This window comes from Dipteris shenzhenensis, chromosome 29 (genome assembly GCF_047967505.1).
Source record: "Dipteris shenzhenensis isolate YYH24624 ecotype China chromosome 29, Dip_SZ_1.0, whole genome shotgun sequence".
NCBI classification, from domain to species: Eukaryota; Viridiplantae; Streptophyta; class Polypodiopsida; order Gleicheniales; family Dipteridaceae; genus Dipteris; species Dipteris shenzhenensis.
In genome coordinates, this window is record NC_141624.1 from 4,997,036 (window position 1) to 5,016,206 (window position 19,171).

The 19,171-nt window shown below is 42.9% G+C and overlaps 1 protein-coding gene across 1 annotated transcript in view; it reads left to right on the forward strand.

The window, feature by feature from the left end:
• OS9 (ER lectin-like protein) overlaps positions 1-19,171 on the forward strand; it is a 71,639-nt gene that overhangs the window by 38,975 nt on the left and 13,493 nt on the right. Inside the window, exons 3-7 of the mRNA XM_087400727.1 lie at positions 9,697-9,900; positions 10,118-10,189; positions 11,183-11,298; positions 18,305-18,371; positions 18,474-18,583. Coding sequence (XP_087256853.1) covers positions 9,697-9,900; positions 10,118-10,189; positions 11,183-11,298; positions 18,305-18,371; positions 18,474-18,583 — 569 coding nt within the window. The remainder of the gene's footprint in view (positions 1-9,696; positions 9,901-10,117; positions 10,190-11,182; positions 11,299-18,304; positions 18,372-18,473; positions 18,584-19,171) is intronic.

Genomic DNA, 19,171 nt, shown 5'->3' on the forward strand with positions numbered 1-19,171 from the left:
CTTGTATGCTCCAATATTTGTGCATATGATATCCTTTCTAACCAATCATGATCTCCAAGATTATCTAAAAGTCTCATACCATTGTACCTAAGAATTACAGCACTATTATGATGAGTACTTTTAATAGAAGCATAAGTACCTTAATGCCATCCAGCCACTTTGGCTGAGTTAGGTGTTTGAAAGACCCTTTCCATGCATCCTTAGGTACGCAATCCTTTATACATCATCTGAATACTACTCTTTTAAGACTTCTAAGTGATATCCTCTGCATGATCTAATACCAAAAGGTCCACCTTCTAATAGAGAGTAACTATCTACAATGCGGACTTCTAGCAATCTTCAACGTGAAATACATTGCTGACTCCAATACATTCAATGTGGTGTATCCACATGATATGTATTCACCATATAACCTTTGGTAAATCCAAGTTGCGCTTGTCAGAGTCTCACATTCGTAAATCTTGAGACAATTCTCAAGCAATTCTTAGATGTCACAACCGGCTATTCTCCGAAGTCACGAGACTTAAAAAAAGGGAATCAAACGAGAAATCATTTTCTTCCCCCCCTTTTGGACCAGGTCGTATGAAGAAATTGACCCAAAAGATACTTTCATGAATCTAACCTGATCCACGACCGTGCACATTATTCAAGTGGAGATTAACAACATTAGTAACATTGAACAACATATACGCGTTCCGGATCATACATCTTGGCATCTCATACCACCGATATACATTATCTAGGTAAATCCATTAAGCACCAATTTTGAGGATATATCTTATATTTGTTGGATAAATAGGTCAATGCCCCACCTTCTCACCCCCGAATGAGGAGAGCAATGGGGCTTGATACTTGTAGCAATATGGGTGAACATGGTGCCACATGGGCACGTGTAGAGGGTGTGTGAGAGATTATCATGTGGGCAGCTACAGACCATCCTTCTTGGTTCAGTTTTTGTTGTGAAAATATTATAATATTTAAAGCAAGGGCCAATGTATCAGTTTCAAGCTTTCCCCCCCCAACCACAATTAGAGGAATAGTCAATTTTGACTCACCCGAGGCTTACCCTAGGATTTTAGAGTTTTGTTGTGTTGACAACCCTCTTGTACTTCATTCTTGTAATCTCATTTCAGCTGAGCTCCACGGTTTTGAGCTCTCTATGCTAGAAATGTTCATATTTCCTAAGGCAGCGGCCAATGTATAAGGGTTAAAGGCATTTTTCCCCTTTATAAAGGTTTTTCCTCCTAGCCTCAGTTAGATGTTGAGATTGTGGGTGAGCTAGTCACCACACATGTTTTGACCCTAGTTAGGGTCCATCCTAGGGTTTTGTCTCTTTGACTACCCTAGCTTTGTAGTTCATTCTTGTTGTTGCAATTTTGTTTAAGCTTCCTTCAGCTCCATTCTCGTATGTTCTCTCACTTCGATTTGCAACATTTGTTATCAAAGCAGGTTGCCCTCAGCAAACCCCCTGCGCTCGTGGAGCATTTTTGTTGCGAAAACCGTGTGTTTTGTTAGGAAGAAAGTCTGAAATCAGTTCATTTTTTCTGTCAGCCACCATTTTTCAACTTAGGAGAGCTCCAGGAGCTACTCCTAGCATAGGCGACTGATTCTAGAGCTGATTTGCATTCTCTGGTGTTCTTTTTTGTGCTGGTTGACCTGTTTTCGCCAAGTTTGAACCTATTTTTATTGTACCAGAGTAGGTGCCATTTGAGCGACCTGATTTCCAGCCCGTTGGCAGCATTCTAGGGCAGATTTTCAAACAGGCGAAGAAACATCTGCCTGAGGATTGGACAGCAATGCAGCAACCTCTTCTTCAGGGAAGAGGGTTCTGCTAGCTGTCACTGCAGCCCATGTGATTCCAATTCCTGAGTTGACCTTTGGAGAATTTCCACTAGAAGAAAAAGAAAAAAACAGTCCCGAAAAAACAGCCCACAAAGAAGAAAGAAATAGTGTATTTGCAAGGAGAAGAAGAGGAAAGAGATAGTTAGGGATTTAGAGAGAAGAAAAGATAAGTTCTGGAGAAGGAAAAGAGAAAAAACCAGAAAAAGATCCAAGATGAACTAGAAATCATAGAAAAAAGAGAAGTTCGGGGGATGGAAAGAGTACACAAGACCTAGGAACCAAAAAGGAGAGAAAGGAGGAAGAGAGAACCCTCAGAACCAGCGTTTAGAAGCAGCCCGTAAGCAAACCCGGTACAACAGCAATCCAGGAGCAGGAAACGAGCCGGCAGCAGTAGCTTGAACAGGGCGGAAATGTCCGTACAGGTCCGTACACCTGTATGGAATTGTATGGAACTATGGCAGGCCCGTACAGCAGGGAATTATGATGCCAAACAGCTGTTTTGGGTCGCTGATTTAGAGCAATAGGTAGCTGAGGCAGACGGGCTTGTTTGAGGAGGCTAAAGAGCTGATGGGAGGGCTGGAGCAAACCCATACATAAGCATAAAAGGACTATACCCAGTACTCGAATGCTTTGCATTGTTATAAGCAAATTCTATCATAGGTAGATAATCTTCCCATGAAGACTGTCTCTTAGAAACATATGCCCGAAGCATATCTTCAACCAATTGGTTGAGCTTTTCTGTATTGCCATCAGATTGTGCATGATCTGAGGAACTCATACTTAAAGTAGTTTCCAACTTCTAAAAAACAAGTGTCCAAAAGTTACTTGTAAACTTCGAGTCCCTGTCACTGACTATGTCAAAGGGCAAACCATACAGCTTAAACAAGGGGTCCACAAACTCGTGAGCCAGCTAAACAGCTGAGATGGTTGTTCTAGTAGGTAAGAATCTGGCCATTTTTGTCAGACGGTCCACTATGACCCAAATGGAGTCATGACCCTTGCGCGTTCTTGGCAAACCAGTAATAAAATTTATGGAAATATTGTCCCATTTATTACTCGGGATTTGCAATGGCTGTAATAAATCCATGATTCTAAGGCGTTTTGCCTTAGTAACCTGACAAACCCGGCAACCTACCACATAGTTTTTAATAAATGTACACATCTTAGGCCAATAAAAGGTATGCTTCACAAGAGACAGAGTCCGATGTATACTTGGATGTCCAGCACTAGGAGCATCATGACACTCCCAGAGAATCTTGGATCGAAGATCTAAAACAACTGGCACACATATCTTTCCATTCCGGAACAGCAAGCCGTTCCTAATCATCCACTGACCTCTCGCCGCTTGTACCGTAGGTGGCACAATCCCCGAGTCCTGGTCAACCATGGAGCTCCCATCCTAGACTCTTTGCCATTAAGAACTGAAATGACTATTAGTTGCGCAAAGCCCTCTCAAGGATTGAAATAGGTCTGAGGATATTTCCGTAAATGACATAGCATTTACAAACTTGACTCGACTTAAGGCATGCGCCACACTATTCAGTGAACCCTTTCGATAACGTATTTCAAAATCAAAATCTTTCATTAATTCTGCGCATCTAGCCTTCCGTCCCCGCAATTCAGACCCATCACACACATACTTGATTGACTGATGATTGGTTAATACATGAAATTTTGAACCATACAAGTAGTGTCTCCAAACCTTCATAGCATACACAACCACATAGAGTTCTTTTTCTACTGTGGGCCAATGATATTGGGTGTCATCTAGCTTCTTACTCTCAAAAGCTACAGGTCTGCCCTCTTGGAATAAAGCTGCCCCAATCGCAAAATCACTCGCATCGGCCTCTAAAACATAAGGTCGGGTAGGATCGGATAATGCAAGAACGGGTGCTTCCTTGATAGTTAACTTCAAGTTTTCAAAAGCCTTGTTCAATGCATGATTCCAAGAGATCGGCTGGGTAGACCTGCGTCCACGACCTTGCAATATGTTTGTCAAGGGTGCCGTGATGTGTGAATAATCACGCACAGACTTCCGTAGAAATACCGTGAATCCTAGGAAAGAACGAAGTTGTTTCACAGTCTGAGGGATAGGTCATTCTAAAACCTTCCAGATATGATCCAGATCAATGCTAATACCTTCAGAAGAAATCTTGTGTCCTAAGTAAATGATCTCTTTCATAAAGAAGTCACATTTACTCATCTTGGCAAAGAGCTTATTCTGTCTTAGAATAACTAAGACAATCCGGAGGTGTCCATGTCCAATGTGATCCTCTAGCGTTCGGCTATATACCAAGATGTCATCTAAGAACACGACAACGAATTTGCCTAGAAAATCTCGGAACAAATCGTTCATCATTTGCTGGAAGGTGGCAGGAGCACAGGTCAAACCAAAAGGTAATATGAGAAACTCATAGTGGCCATACCTAGTTCGGAATGCGGTTCTATCTGTGTTTAGCATAGATACGGATTTGATGATAACCCGTACGCAAATCAATCTTAGTGAAATACTTCGCTCCGGCCAAACGGTCTATCAAATCATCGGAACGAGAAAGAGGGTATCGATTCTTAATTGTCACTTTATTCAATCGTTTATAATCTATACACATTCTCCACGAAGTATCTTTCTTCTTTCTTAAGAGGACAGGTGCTCCCCAAGGTGATTTACTTGGGCGAATATAGCCCATGTTCAGATAATCTTGTAGCTGTGAAGCTAACTCATCCTCCTCAAGCTGGCTCATCCTATAAGGTGAAACACTAATAGATTGAGCCCCAGGTACTAAATTGATGTGCGATGGTCTACTGCCCGTTTTGGAGGTAAACCTTCCGGCAGTTAAGCAGGGAATACATCCATGAAATCATCTAACAACGTTCTCAATTCACGGTGTTCAAACACTCTTGTTATTAACAGAGACAACAAATAAAGAAAGCGGAATCAAAACACACTAATACACATCGTAATGAGAAGTGTTTAATATATTCTGAAGCTGCATCGTAGATACAATAGGTCCTTGAGAAGAGAAAATATTATGACACTGAATACAAAATTGGGTGTCCTTATTCAAAAAAGAAAGAGTATGTTCCTTCCATCCAATCCGAATATCGTGGGTTTTAAACCACTCTATTCCGTGTAATAAGTCCACATGCTCCAAGTGCATGACATAGCACATAAGAGCCGTTGTGTAGTCTTGAATCCGGATAGAAAGCGCTTTAATCTTGTGATCCCAAAACTGCTTCCTAGCTGATGATCTCATTACGAAGAAAGCCTTCAGTGAAATCACCACTGCTCTTGATGTAAAGTTTGAGGAGGTTAACACGAATCAAACGAGGTTGACACAGCAACTCCAAGGGATTCAGACTACACTCACACTTTTGTTCGGGCGCTCACGCATGTGGATGCCATGGCTTCAGTGTTAGGTCCGAACATCACTGTAGATCCTTTTCCCGGAGATCAGAAGTCTCGTATTAAGGAGGTTGTGGACACTTGGTTGCACAAGTGGCAAGTACACTTCCAGTTTCACCCTTATCCAGATGACAAGAAAATACAGCTTGTAGCAGGGTTAATGTCAAGAAAGGCTTTATTGTGGTGGAAGAAACTCCAACCCAAGCCTGCAACATGGATAGAATTCGAAGGGGTCTTCAGGAAAGAGTTTCTGAAGGAGGAGGAAGATTATGATATCGTAGGCAAGCTCAAAGTCCTCGATATGTCGAAGCTAAATCTGACTTTTGAGATTTATCTTCAAAGGTTTTGGGATTTGCAGACTAGAGCTACAAAGATGGATCCAATGATCTTGTTAGGTTTCTTTGTGGATGGTTTGTCTGACTCGTACAAGTTACAAATCAAGAACAACAAGTGTACCACGTTGCAAGAGGCCATGAATTACGCGCGCATCTATGATGATACCATCGCCAGTGCAAAGGGAACCACAGTTGCCGACACGGGTGGGAAGAACAAGAGGAAGTTCTTCCAGTCTACCACTGGTACCGGGGAGTCGAAGTCTATAGACAACGCCTCCAAGAACCATTCGACTCAGGCGAAGAATGGTCGTGCCCGTTTCCTTCATACCTTGAAGCTAAAGAAAGAGGGACGTTGCTTCATATGCGAGGAGCGAGGCCACACTAGGAATGATTGTCCTAAGCGCAAGAATCAGAAGCAAGCGCCAGGACCGAAGCTCCATGCAGGTCCAGGTACCAAAGCTAAGGGAGCTAATCAAGTTTTGATGACAAGTATTTCTGTAAATGTTATTACCTGCCCACTTTCTTGTAATTGCACTTTTAATAATTCGTTATTTGGTTCCCATGATCTTTTCCAAGTTTATGGAGAAGTTAGGGACCAAAGAGTTCACATTCTCTTTGAACCGGGCAGCTCTCACAACTTTTGTTAATTACAACTTGTGCAGAAGATGGGGCTGTCCACGATACCTAGCGATCACACCTAGGAGGTGCGGGTATAGACCATTGTGAGTGACGCTTGCTCCATTGTGAGCTTTATCAACTCCAAAATTAAGCTTCTTGCCATCTTTCGTATCTACTTCGACTTGGAGTTGAAGAATCCATCAAAGACATAATTTTTTGACCCTGGTCATCCTCTGCATGGTAGTTCATATCTTGATCTCCCATCGCAAGCGTGGGGTCTACTAAATCAGCCATATCTGAAATCTGATCTGATGAAGGGAGTAAACTTAGAGAAGTAACAGGTGGGATCAGAGCTAGGAGAGTGGAGCAGAAGAGAAAACTGTCCAGATAGGAGGTGACGAAAGAGAAGAGAGGGTGGACGATGAAAGAGGTACGAAGTTGACGATCAGCCCGAGTCAGTAAACGCGGACACTCCCGCTGTTGGCTGTGCCGTACGGAAGTCTGCTGCAAACCGTACCCAGGTGACGAAATCCGCAAGGGGTGTGGAGAGGTCTTCTCGTGCGCACAAGCATGAGCTGAGGTAGAACTGTGGTTTCGCCAGGCTATAACGTGGAAGGTACTGCTTTTAGAAAGCTAAGCTTTCTAAGACAGCCCACCCTCCTAAACTTGGAGGGGTGGTGCTTTTGTTAGCGTCCAGCCTCCCTGAAACAGCAGTCGGGCCGCGATCCTACTCCAGTCTATGGCGCACCCCTCTACACACTCCTACATGGCGTGACCTATCCTCTGCGCAGCCCCGACCGTACACGGGATCCCCTAGGGTTCCCCTCGACCAATCGCTTGCCTAGCGACTCCTCTCACGCCTCTCCTACAATCCTCTCCACTCTGTCCAAGCTACACCTCTCACGCTCTCTCACCCAACCCCACTTATCAGCCTCGAATTCACCCTGTCTCTCTTCCTCCTTCCTTCTTTCCCAATCCTAAACCCCGATCCTTAACGATGAACCCATCAATCACTTGTAGGGCAATAAACATGAATTTCGAAATTAGGGTATACTTGGAGAAAAAATCATCCAAAATTCTTGCAACAGAAGTTCCTATCTCAGGAGTTGGCTCTGATATCAACTAACACGACCCCAGCACTCTTGAAACCCTTGATCTGCAAGCAAACACAAGAACATACCGAACATGAGGAATCTGAGCAGGTTGCTCACCACCCAACCATGACATCTACGGGATGCGATCCCGAATCAGGAGATGTCCCCTTCGAGCCACGAGCTGAGCTTTTGGCACGAACTCCCAACGATATCCTAACTAGCCTGGTGTCCCATACCACCAGGTGGCGCTGTGAAGCCTGGGATCTGCTGCTGGGCCTTGGGCTATGCTATGATGCAGGCGCGCGTCCGCGACTCAATCCAGGATCAGACCTAGCACCTGGGAACGCGACTTGTTCCCATCGGCTCCTTGAGAATTGAACCTCTGGGCCCCTTATATAGACTCGGGCCCCAAGTGCCAAAAATAGCGAAGACCTCTAACTGGTTCGTACCCTTGCCACTCAACCCGAGAATCAAGCCTGCGTAACTCTAAGCCTCCCCAGGCTACCTGAGCTAGTCTTGTGTACCCAATACACGTTAGATACCAATCCATGCACATGACATTTGTGGACATAGGTAGCTGTGTGCTCTTTGTGACTGTAGTCTTAGTGTTCTTTGTGAGCATGAAATTTTCGTCTGATCTCCCATTTCGGCTGAGGGAGGGTTTGTCAGGTATTCATCCTCATGGGTGATTAACGTCTAGGAGGGATCTTCTTATTGTGATTTGATGGTCGTGATGAGTGTCATAGGCCTTTGTGATTGGTCCATTAGTAATCCCACATGAGTTGTTGCATTGATTGCAACGTGGCTTCTTTGCATATGTAGTAGGAGATGGAGTAGTGTCTCCATTCCAGGAAGCTCCAGAAGGCGGTTTTGAGAGTCGACTCCTGTGAAATCAGTGGGTGAGCTTGGCTCTTGGTGTCTACACACAGTCGAGGTCGCGTGTACGTGAGGCGGCTATTCTTTGATGCTGTTGGTGATTTTGGTGACAATATATGCTGAGTACCTGGTCATATTGAGTGTAAGTCGTAGCTGTGCTTGGTATGAGCCTTTGTGGCTATCTTTAAAGAGCAACAAGCCCCCAAGGGATGAGCCCGGTGCTTTGACAGTAGTTTGAACTGTTTTTATGATAGTTATTGAGTCATTTGTTGTCTCGGTTCTTCTTCATTTCTTAAGCTCTGCTTTCAATTCTGAAACAATTATTGCATGCATAAATAATTTGAGGCAATAAACCAACACTCACCTCGACATCGTAGTGTGGAATATATGACTCGGCATGAACTCTGGTTAAAGCTCATGCCTTGTCAATTGACATGCTGCTTTGTCCATGTTGAAGCTCGACTTTTTTCTTGGTACCCTTGTCTAACTAGTAGCCATGTACACAGCCAAAATGTGACGTGTGGTTGCAGTAACCTAGACAAATCGCACGACCTAGACTAGTCTTGATTTGAATCCAGCAAATCTGTAGTCCCATGCCAGATTATGCTTGTGGAGCTTGCTCCTACATTCTTGCGCCTTGAGGCATTTTTAAAATTTGATTTTCCTGCAGCGGACCATATTGTTTGCCATACAGCATCAGATTTGCTCCCTTTGTTGGCCTTGGTATCCTCTATTCAGCTTTGCCAGGATGGAAGCTTTTCCTGTTCGTATGCCCTATCGTTGATGTGGTACTGGGATGGGATGCCTCACTTTATATATAGCTCAGATTGCCCCATGGCATGGGTTTATCCAAGTTGGTTATCATCCATGAGAGTAGGTAACAATGTACTGGTCATATCAGTTGGCCAGTTCAGCATAATGACCAAGATAGGATGAATTATGCCACTTATGTAAGATGGCTGAGACGTATTTCGCATTGCAGGAAATTATTTGTGACGCCTATTGTCACGGAATCGTCTATGAATGCTAAACATCATGAGTTGATGCTGTTTTTATTGAATGTTCTCTTGGGAGATGCTGTGGCTACTTCTTGTAGGGATCTTTGATGTTTTACATCCCAAAGTTGCTTTAATGATGTCAACAAACTCTTTACATCTTCTTTCTTATTGATCTTGTTGTTTTGGACATGCTCCTCAAGTCCGTTCTTTTCTATTTTCAGAAGTTGATGACTCGCACGCTTCCTCTCTTTCTTTCCTGAGCCTAAAGAGCAACCAACTTATGCACTTATTTTACAATACGGGCACCATTTCACCCTTAATGATAATATTATTGCATTGTTTGGAATTTCTGGTCCTTATCACAGCAATTAAAACATTGAAAAATTGTATACACATCAATATATGCACTGCAAAAAACCCAAAGAGCCTATTATTTCACCACCAAATTTACAGGTTCAAATATTGCAAATACTTATGCTCTGTAAATTGATGCCAATGTGTTCTCAAAGAGCTGAATTGATTTGCTGCAGGATCCTGAGCAGAAAACAGTTGTGATGACTGATGGAGAAGGGCGGAAATATGAATGTGCCTTACCCAAGCCAACAGAGGAGCAGAGCTTCAAGACCGAGTCATTACAGCAGAATAACAGCAGCATCAGCGTGACGTCAGACAGAAGAAAAAAAAAAACTCCAGATGATCTACTTGCAATGTTGAAGGATCAGTGTTTTGTTAGGGTGGGTTGAGAATTTCAGTCATGTTTTGTGTTCCTCATTATTGGACAGTATTATCATGTACATACTTCAAAGGATAGGGTTAGTCTTTTGGCCTTTATTTGTAATGAGGTGTATTCAGCATATAAGGGATTGACTCACAAATGCATGTTTCATGATTTGATTGGCAGGAGTTCTTTAAGTGCTTATGCTTGATGTATTATATTGTTTTGGTTTGTAGCATGAGGGATGGTGGACGTATGAATTTTGTTACCAAGAAAAGCTGAGACAAATACACATGGAAAATAAAAAGGTTGGTCTTGATTTATTCCAATCTTCTGTCTGTTCGACCAAGGGAAATGAAAGGGAGTGGTGCTTATCGCTTCCCCACTTTTATTGATCACTCTGACAGAAAGATTTGGGGTTTTTGATGGATATTGTGGCTGACTAATCAACCTGAGATTGAGCTCTGCATCTAAAGTGTAACATTTCAAAATAAAAAGTGCACAGCAGAGAACCCCAAGAGAGAGAGGCATCGCTGTGCTGAGGAATTCTGTATTGTACACACGCACACCCCCTAGGTGCTATGATATGGCAGCAAGATGTGCTGCCCACATGACTGTTTTTCAGTCTGTTGCTGATGTGTCTATGGTGGGAATGTGAGCTAGATGTTTGATCTTTACTTTGTCCTGCGAACTCTCAGCTAGGGATCTACGAGGAGTGGTTGGCGTGTTTGAGGGCCAGACCACACACAAAGTGTCATATGTACATACACACATACATATATACATATATGCATACATCACACATGCATAAATGTCAGATACATACATATGTATGAATGCATGCATAAATTCATGTACACTGTATAGATATTTAAGTTATAAATGGTTAAATGTATGTATGTTCATGTGTACCTTATTTAAGCGTATGCATCACGTGCGTGCGTCTACACATGTATCTTTGCACGCGCTCGTGTGTGTCTTCCTTTTCAATCTTTTACTTTTTTTAATATTTATTTCTTTTTAACCTTTGTTAAAAATGAAAATTATAATTGTAGGATTGTATATATGTTAGCCTTATTAAGGACTTGAACTCCTATTAAAGTTTAAAGGGTTGTAGTATAATCATTTCATTTTCTTAATCAAATACGGCAGTGGAATGTATACATGGTACATACATGGTGCATGGGATATTTCAAGCTATTCATTGTGTAATTCTTCTCATTCACTGTATAAGAACCTTTTTTGTCCCTCCTTTTTTAGTTGAGTAAATTTTTGTTGCTTGATATGTGGGCTTTCTATAGGTTGTTCAAGAGTTTATATTGGGTGTCTATGATGCTGATGTGACCACTGATTTGCACCAAAATTTGCCAAACGTATCGCTACAAAAGGATCATCGCTCTAAAAGTGCTGCTCAACGGTGAGTCAAAGAAAAATATATGCTTCAATGCCACTTTCTACATTGTTTGCGATTGCCAATGTGTAGAAATGTTTTTTCAAAGGTTAAGGCAGAAGGATAATATTTCTGACATGTGGATAATATTCCTGACATGTTCGGTAATCATTTCTCCATAAGCTAAAGTTTGGTGTATCCTTGCATTAAGTTAATCTAGAACTTATGTAGTGATATGTCTTTGTTCTTATTTACGTTTTTGTAAATTGCATTGTTATGGGCTGTACATATTGTACCCACCCATGCATTAACTTAGCCTAACCCTATCCTTAGTTAAAGCTTTGCTAAGTCATCCACATGTCAGAAATATAGTGTTTATGTAAGTTGCATTGTTATGGGCTGTACATATTGTACCCACCCATGCATTTACTTAGCCTAACCCTATCCTTAGTTAAAGCTTTGCTAAGTCATCCTCATTAGAGTTGCACTTACATAAGTTTTGTGTAACATAATACGATACGTGTATAGCATAGAGTGTGGCTTGTTGGCACACTTATTGACTGCTACCCTTGTTGCGCTTTTCTGGTAGGGGTGTCACATGTTTGCAAGAGCTCGTCTTAGAGGCCCTTAATATTCTTTGGATTTTTGGATAATCTTTGGCTAACTTGTGAGTCACCGTTTGAGCTCCAACTCATAGTTCAACATGAAGCATTGTTAAGGCTTGCAGGTCGTTTGCTTGCCTCTCATCAATACGTTACTGAGGTATTCTATGCATTGATGCTGACAATCATCTCCCAAATGACTTCCTAAGAGAATTAAGGTCGGTGTCGTGAGGGGGAAGAAGATGTGCATAGTGTGGCGAATGATCCTCAGTCCCATCGATCTTGTAGCCTAGAGAAACTACCTCATCCTCGATTAGTGAGAATGTAAAAAGTGCTCGTAGGCCATGCCTTACAGAAATGATCACGCCTTTGGCGCTCTCCATACCTTGCTCCCAGTGGCTTGCAGTGTAGATGATAGCATGCCAAATGTTGCCGAGGTTGGCTACAGGCCGTTTGCTTGCCTCTCATGCATTGCACTACCCAGGTATTCCATGCATTGATGCTGACAATTGTCTCCCAAATGCCTTCCTAAGAGAATTGAGGTTGGTGTCGAGAGGGCGAAGAAGATGTGCATAGCGTGGCGAATGACCCTCAGTCCCATCTATCTTGTAGCCTGGAGAAACTATCTCAATGTGGAAAGCATGTTGGTCCTCTGTTAGCCAAGCTACTGTTCCCTGGACGTAAACCTGTTGGACTTGTTGTATCTTGCAATCTTAGCCTTAGCTGTCAAGGTAGTCATTGTGTAGGGACAATCGTCTAGCACTCCACGTTCAACTCGTTCCTTTTCTTATCAGGCATCTTCACACCTTGATGGCTAAACTCTACCTTAATCCCACTCTTGGTAGTAGGATGAATGGAGAGGATTCTTGTACAGTTTGGGAACTAGAAGCACATTAGTAAGTACTTTGGTAACTAGAACATTGAATTTGCACCCACTATGACTGAAAATCTGGGATCCACAGGTTTGGGTTTTTTTGTACTACTCCTCCTTGTTGGTCATGTGTTGGGTGGCATTACTGTCAACATTCCATATGTCTTTGGTTTTGATACCACATTGGCTATGAAGGGCATCCCTCAATGATGAGAAATAATTTGTCAATGACAAGCGTTGATACCATGCTTGGGTAGCCTATTTCAGCCTGTAGAGCACCTTCCTCAGTCTGCACACCATGGTCCTCTTGGTCTGAAATCCTAGTGGCTGCTCCACATAGCGTTGAGTATTCCTCCTTCAAGTTTCGATTGAAGAGGGCAGTTTCACATCTATGTGGTAGATGGGCCACTTATAGTGGGAAGCTAGTGCTATTACTGTTCAAATTGTTTCCATCCGGGCCATTGGTGCAAAGGTCTCGTTGTAAATGTAGACTTTCAGCTTGTGAGTAACCTGTAACATGCAGAGGCTTTTGACCGTAGTTAAACAACCTTAGACTAACTGCAAGTAAAGACTTGATAGCACAGAGAGATAGAGAGAGATGAGAGAATGCAAATCTGACACAAGACAAGCAAGTTGGTATGCAGTCCCATGTGTAATTACTAATATGAATGCTGTGAATGTCTGAATAAAATGAGCCCCTTCACATGCTGAGCTATGACTGACTCTTCTTGCAAGGCTACTAAGGCCTAAATGCTGATGTAGAGGCTATAACAAATGTTGATGTAGATGCTGTAACTTATGCTGGGGCAGAGCCGAACTGTGGAAGGCCTTCTGTAGCTGAACTGGCACCTTGTATGCTGAACTGATGCTGACTTTAGTATGCTGGACTGCTGCGTAATGCTGAGACTAAATGCTGGTACTTGCTGTTGGAACTGAGGGCTTGACTGCTTGGAACGGATCCTGGAATAGCATGAACGGAAGGATGGGCAGACACCTCCTTGTATAGGCTTTTGGGGCAGATTGGCTGACCCTGGTTGGGTGGTCAACACCAACCGTTGACCCTGTTTGGCTGGTCAATGCCGACAGTTGACTAGGTCAAGCAAAAATCAGTGTCGATAAAAAATTCAATGCGCTGATTTTTGATTGAAAAGTCAACTTTGCGTGTTATGACTTGCATTGTCTTTTGCTGCCTAGAACCATGCGAATTTTCTACTAATTGTGTTATAAAAGGGAAATTCCACTAGAGGGTATACTGCAGCAGGAGACTGATAGATGAGCCCAGGAATTATATGTGGAAGCCTTTTACTACGGAATCAAACTTCATTAACTGTGTGTACTTCACAACCATTTGTGTGTGTGTGCAAGCCAGAATAGACAGTGCATCCAAGACAAATAGGCCGACTCAGCCAGACCCTGTAGCCGGCTCAAACAGGCCTCCGCGGACCCCTTTCTGTGCAGCCTATAAAGCTGCATTCCTGCAGCCTTTGGCTGGCCCTGCTTGGCCATGTGGCAGGCTGGCACTGGCCCTGGCAGGCCTGCCCAAATTCAGCCTCATTCTCAAGTCCCTTGGCCCTCCATCACAGCCATGTTTTCTGTCTTTTTTGTTTGCAACAGATCTGCCTCTGTTCTGCCTTGTTCTAGGTCCTCGAAAGCTTCTAACCAGTCCGTACTAAGGTTTCCTTGTTAAGGAACATAGTAGGGAGAGGAGGTAGGGTAGGAAGGGAAGAGAGCTATTGAGGACGGAAGCAAAGGAAACAACTAGAAAGTATGAAAGGCATAATGAAAGAGACTCCGCGGGTCTTTAGAAACCCAGTATAGCTGCTTATGCTTGGGCATTGATGACGACATAAGTGTTGCTTTGCTTGCTAAGTATGTCTTCCTTTTGTTTTTCATAGAAGTTTTTGTTTACCTCTTTTTTCTTCTCTTTCATTTGTGTATATTTTTTATCTTTATAACAACAAAAAAATCTAAATTTGTATGATTGGACTTATTGTAGTCTTACAAAGGTATATAATGAAAGAGCATGAACCAAAAGAAAGTACTCACATGTAGACCAAAGTGCTTGTAGGCTTGATTAGATTGAATGATTTGACAAGTGACAAGTACAAGCCTTTATAGGATAGGCATACACACTAGATTGCACAAATGTATATGGGATGGCTCCCAATATGACACGTGGCACTTACACATAAGACTACTAGAATTCCTAGTAGAACAAACTAAAACACACTCGACATGTTCTAACACCCCCCCATGAAGGAAAGGTGAGGGACTATTGGAATGGAACCAAGAACAGAACATGACAATGACGGACTCCTAATCTGTGTACCCCATGTAACTCAAAGGCTAAAGTTTGAGCGTGTTCAAAGGTTGATCCAAGCACTCTCATGGCTTCAGACTCAACATGACTCAAAGGCTCACGTCGCAGCATGGCTACATGACCAGCTCATAGGTCTAGGAATACACCAATATCTTGAAATTCGGCATGGCCTGATAAAGAGACCCTATCAAAGCCAATACATGGCTCCCACAATACATCCCTCTCTTGGCTCCAAAATAGGGTGACATGGAACCACACACCATAGATAGCAAAACATCATTCTAGGAGGATTGTCCAAGGCTGAACTCTTGCACCACTTCTTTCCACCATGGTGGACCTGATCTGCCAGGTATATACCTTCTCTCTCTGTTGCCTACATGGCAGCCTATGTGCTGCCCACGTGGCAGCCCCTTGCTAAATCCTATTCTATGGTCCACCCCCCTGATGCACTCCTCATATGGGGGCTCACAGGTTGGGAGGTGACTAACCCTATTCTAACAAATTGATGATGGAAAATGATGATTGTGTAGCCTGTTAGCTTTCGTGATGAATTAGTAAACCTCTAAGGAGTAGTGGTCTTTGCTAAGATTGTTGAAGGGATGGAGGAGCTGTGCCATGTGGCACAATCTGAAAGGACCTTCTATGTGGTTCCATAAGAAGGTGACGGTCATCTTCTCTGAGGCGTATGCAAGCATGGAAGGGTCGTGAGCCCTTCAACTCTCATGAGAGTCAACCTTCACAAGACTCTAGGGGTGGCCAAGGTGTAGCACCTCTTCATGCTACTGGATAGAAACGCTGGTTCGAGTCTTTGCCTCTTCACGACTGCATGCAGATCTTCCACGCTTCTATATTTACAGCGACCTTGGAGCAGTCGTTTGTGTGTGTGTGTGGATGAGCTTGTAGTGCTAGAAGCTCATAGTTTTCTCTTGTGATAGGAGATTGATTGTACACAGATGCAACAAGCCCTGTAGGGATGAGCATCTGTTAGAGTGAGTGGAGTGCTTTTGTATCGTGAAGATTGGAATAAAGGATTGCCACCTTTCATGTTTCACCTTCTTTGATTATTGCATGCATGTATCAATTCTAACATTTGGTATCAGAGCAAGACGACTTGTAGGGAGAGTGTTGAGGATTCTCTGAGTAGTCGAGAGTAGGCCTCGTGCATTTGAGAAGTCGGCATCTACATGTGAAGAAAACAGTTCTCAGAAGGTCACCACGTTTTGAGATTATCAGAGTTCCTAGACATCTCAAGAGACCTTGAAGCAATCAAAGGAGAAAGGTTCCTGCAGTCGACATACTTGCCGATCTGTGTGGACAACTAATATTGCAGTAATGGATGCGTGGTCGAAGCCCACCAAGTCTGGTCTTCCCGATACTTCGGTGGTTAAGTTTGATGGTAGAAGTTTTCCCTCTTGGCAACTGTTTGTTTGCTTACTATTCATGGAGAAGGGCTAGTGGGGGGTCGTGTCTGGGTCAGAAAAGAAGCCTGCAAACAATCAAGGGCTCGAAAAAATGCAAGCGTGGGATCTAAAGAATGAAAAGGCGTTAGGTCTGCTGGGTCGAGCAATGCATAAGTTATGGGTCATGCAAGATACCTAAATACAGAAAATTCTCTGAACACTCGGGATGGATTTCTTTCATCATGTCGATATTACCAAGACTGTTGCTCAAAATTGGAGCATGCTTGAGACGCTATTCGGAGCTAGAGTATGCAATTCGAAGATAATGCTAAAGCAAGAATTGTTTGCATTACAAATGGGTGATGAAGATTCTCTGGCTACTCATCTGATTAGAATGCAGGCCATTATGAAGCAACTGCAGGCACTCAACGTACGTATTGAGGATGATGATGCTAAGGCTATTGTCACAATTCTGAGGCTCAACTCAGATTCGCTTACCTTTCATGATATTGTAGCTATGCTATTGAGCGAGGAAAGGCGGGCAGAAATGATTCAACAAGCTGCAGGAGATCAATCCTTCTTAGTGAAAGACAAGGCCAAAGGTAAGAAGAAGGACCTTACGTGCAACTACTGTGGACGACGAGGACGCACTAAGAAAAATTGTTACAAGAAAGCTTTTGATCTGAAGCAAGGGACGAGCAAACAAGCGTGTCTGCAACGCCAGTGATCGATTTGGAGCACGACAATAGTTTTACTTTTTGATTGAGAGCAGTTCTTTTGCTATAGGTGGCAATTGTAGGCGTATCACAAGAATCGCTAAGGAGGCTGTGATACCATGTCAAAATTTCAGAGACTCAAGTATGGACCTGTGCACAACAGAAAACGCAGACGACTCTCTCCAATACACAACATCAATTAAAACAGGACATCCAGCAGGGTGCTGACAATATACAGTCAAGGAAGAGTGAAGTATAGATGTAGGTAGAGGTGCAACAGAAAGTCCGCTCCTGTGCATGCCTTTGGAAGGACTTCAGTGAGCTTGCAGAGAAGGAGCAATGGACTCCTATATATAAGCCCAGCAGGACCATTGTTGGCCGACGACTGGCAGCCCACTGACTGGGTCTGTCCAGCCGACCAGACCAGGCTAACCTTATCTGGTTTTGACGAGACCTGTCCGATGTGTGCAGTTCCAAAAGTCTGCCCGCCCTAATCTGCTCCTGACGGAGGTTGCAGATAGAAACCCTAATTTGCAGAGTATTTCTCAAATGCAGCTCAGCCTAGCCTCCCCTGCCTGCCCTCATGTCCTCCTCATAGGGGGGCTCACAGGTGGGTCAGTGATCTTTCCTAACACAGAACCTACCATGTGGCCAACCTTTCTGTACTAGGAGCTGACCCTCGAGAGTCAAATGTAGCTGTATTAGAGCCGACTGCAAATGCCATTGGCAATCCTTTTTTGCCTCATACATGACTATTGTGCTACATGTCATTGCTGCTCGTCAGGTTTAAGGCAGATATCAGGCCCGCTATTCTCTGGCTTTTATGCTTGGCTACAATGTGTCTTGCACATGGCTGATGTCTGGAGCATACTTCTCTCAGAACGTGTTGTGACAAAATCATTGGATTCTTCCGCACAGATGATCATGATTTGTGGATATCTTTAGTAGCCTTTATGTTGTGTGATTTAGCATTGTACTCTTTGCTTAGATTGAGATTTTGGGATGTATCCTTGTTCATATAATCTTTTTGCCTTCTTTCTAGGGTGAGAAGTAATCTTTCCTCACTTTAGCCTAGCAAGGCTTCTACTACTGATGTTTGCTTGAATGCTGTTTTTGTGTTGTAGGTATCACTCTCATTTGTACACAAATGGCACATTGTGTGATCTTACAAATGAGCCACGAGAAACGGAGGTATCAAAGAAATGATTTCAACTATGGGCAGTTTTAGGTTCATCTCTTGTACATGTTTGCAAAACCTTTTTTAAAAAATTGATGTGTGGCTCGATTGTGTAGGTGAGGTTTGTTTGCACAGATACGGGAAACAATATTATCAATTCAATTACAGAAGCTCCAACATGCAAATATACACTCATTTTTCATGCACCTGTTCTATGCAAACACCCGTAAGATTGCTCTTCCTTACTCCATGATTGCAATGTTAGGGTCTTGGACCATCATTGATATAGCTTATTCTCCAAAGCTGTGGTTGTCTAGGATTATGTATTTTGGAATAAAAAACATTAAATTTTATGATTGGAATAATCGCAATGTTTTATAGGTTTCAAAACAAGTATGAAGGGTTTGAATTTAAAAAAATTCAAATCTCATGATGGGACCAATCTCAATGTTTAAAGTTTCCAAGGATTTGAGATGAGAATTTGAATTCTTTGTCTAGTAGGTGGTAGTCTTAAACTATGATTCAACTAGGCTTTATGCTTCAACTTAAAAACATAGATTTCCACTATCTCATCCCGTTTATCTTTGAAATTTGATCTTGACCTTCGATCTTGTCATTGTTGGAGAATTCTCTTGTGGAGTTGTAGGTGACTTCTTGGAGGACTTTCCGTGCTCGTAGAGTGCTTTGTGAGACTTGGACCACTCCTTTGCTTTCGTGGATTTATTGGGCTATTGCTTCCAGGTCCTTTATGCCGCGATACACCCGATTTTCCTTCATAGACAGAGCCTTGACTCATAGCGAAGGAGGCAACTAC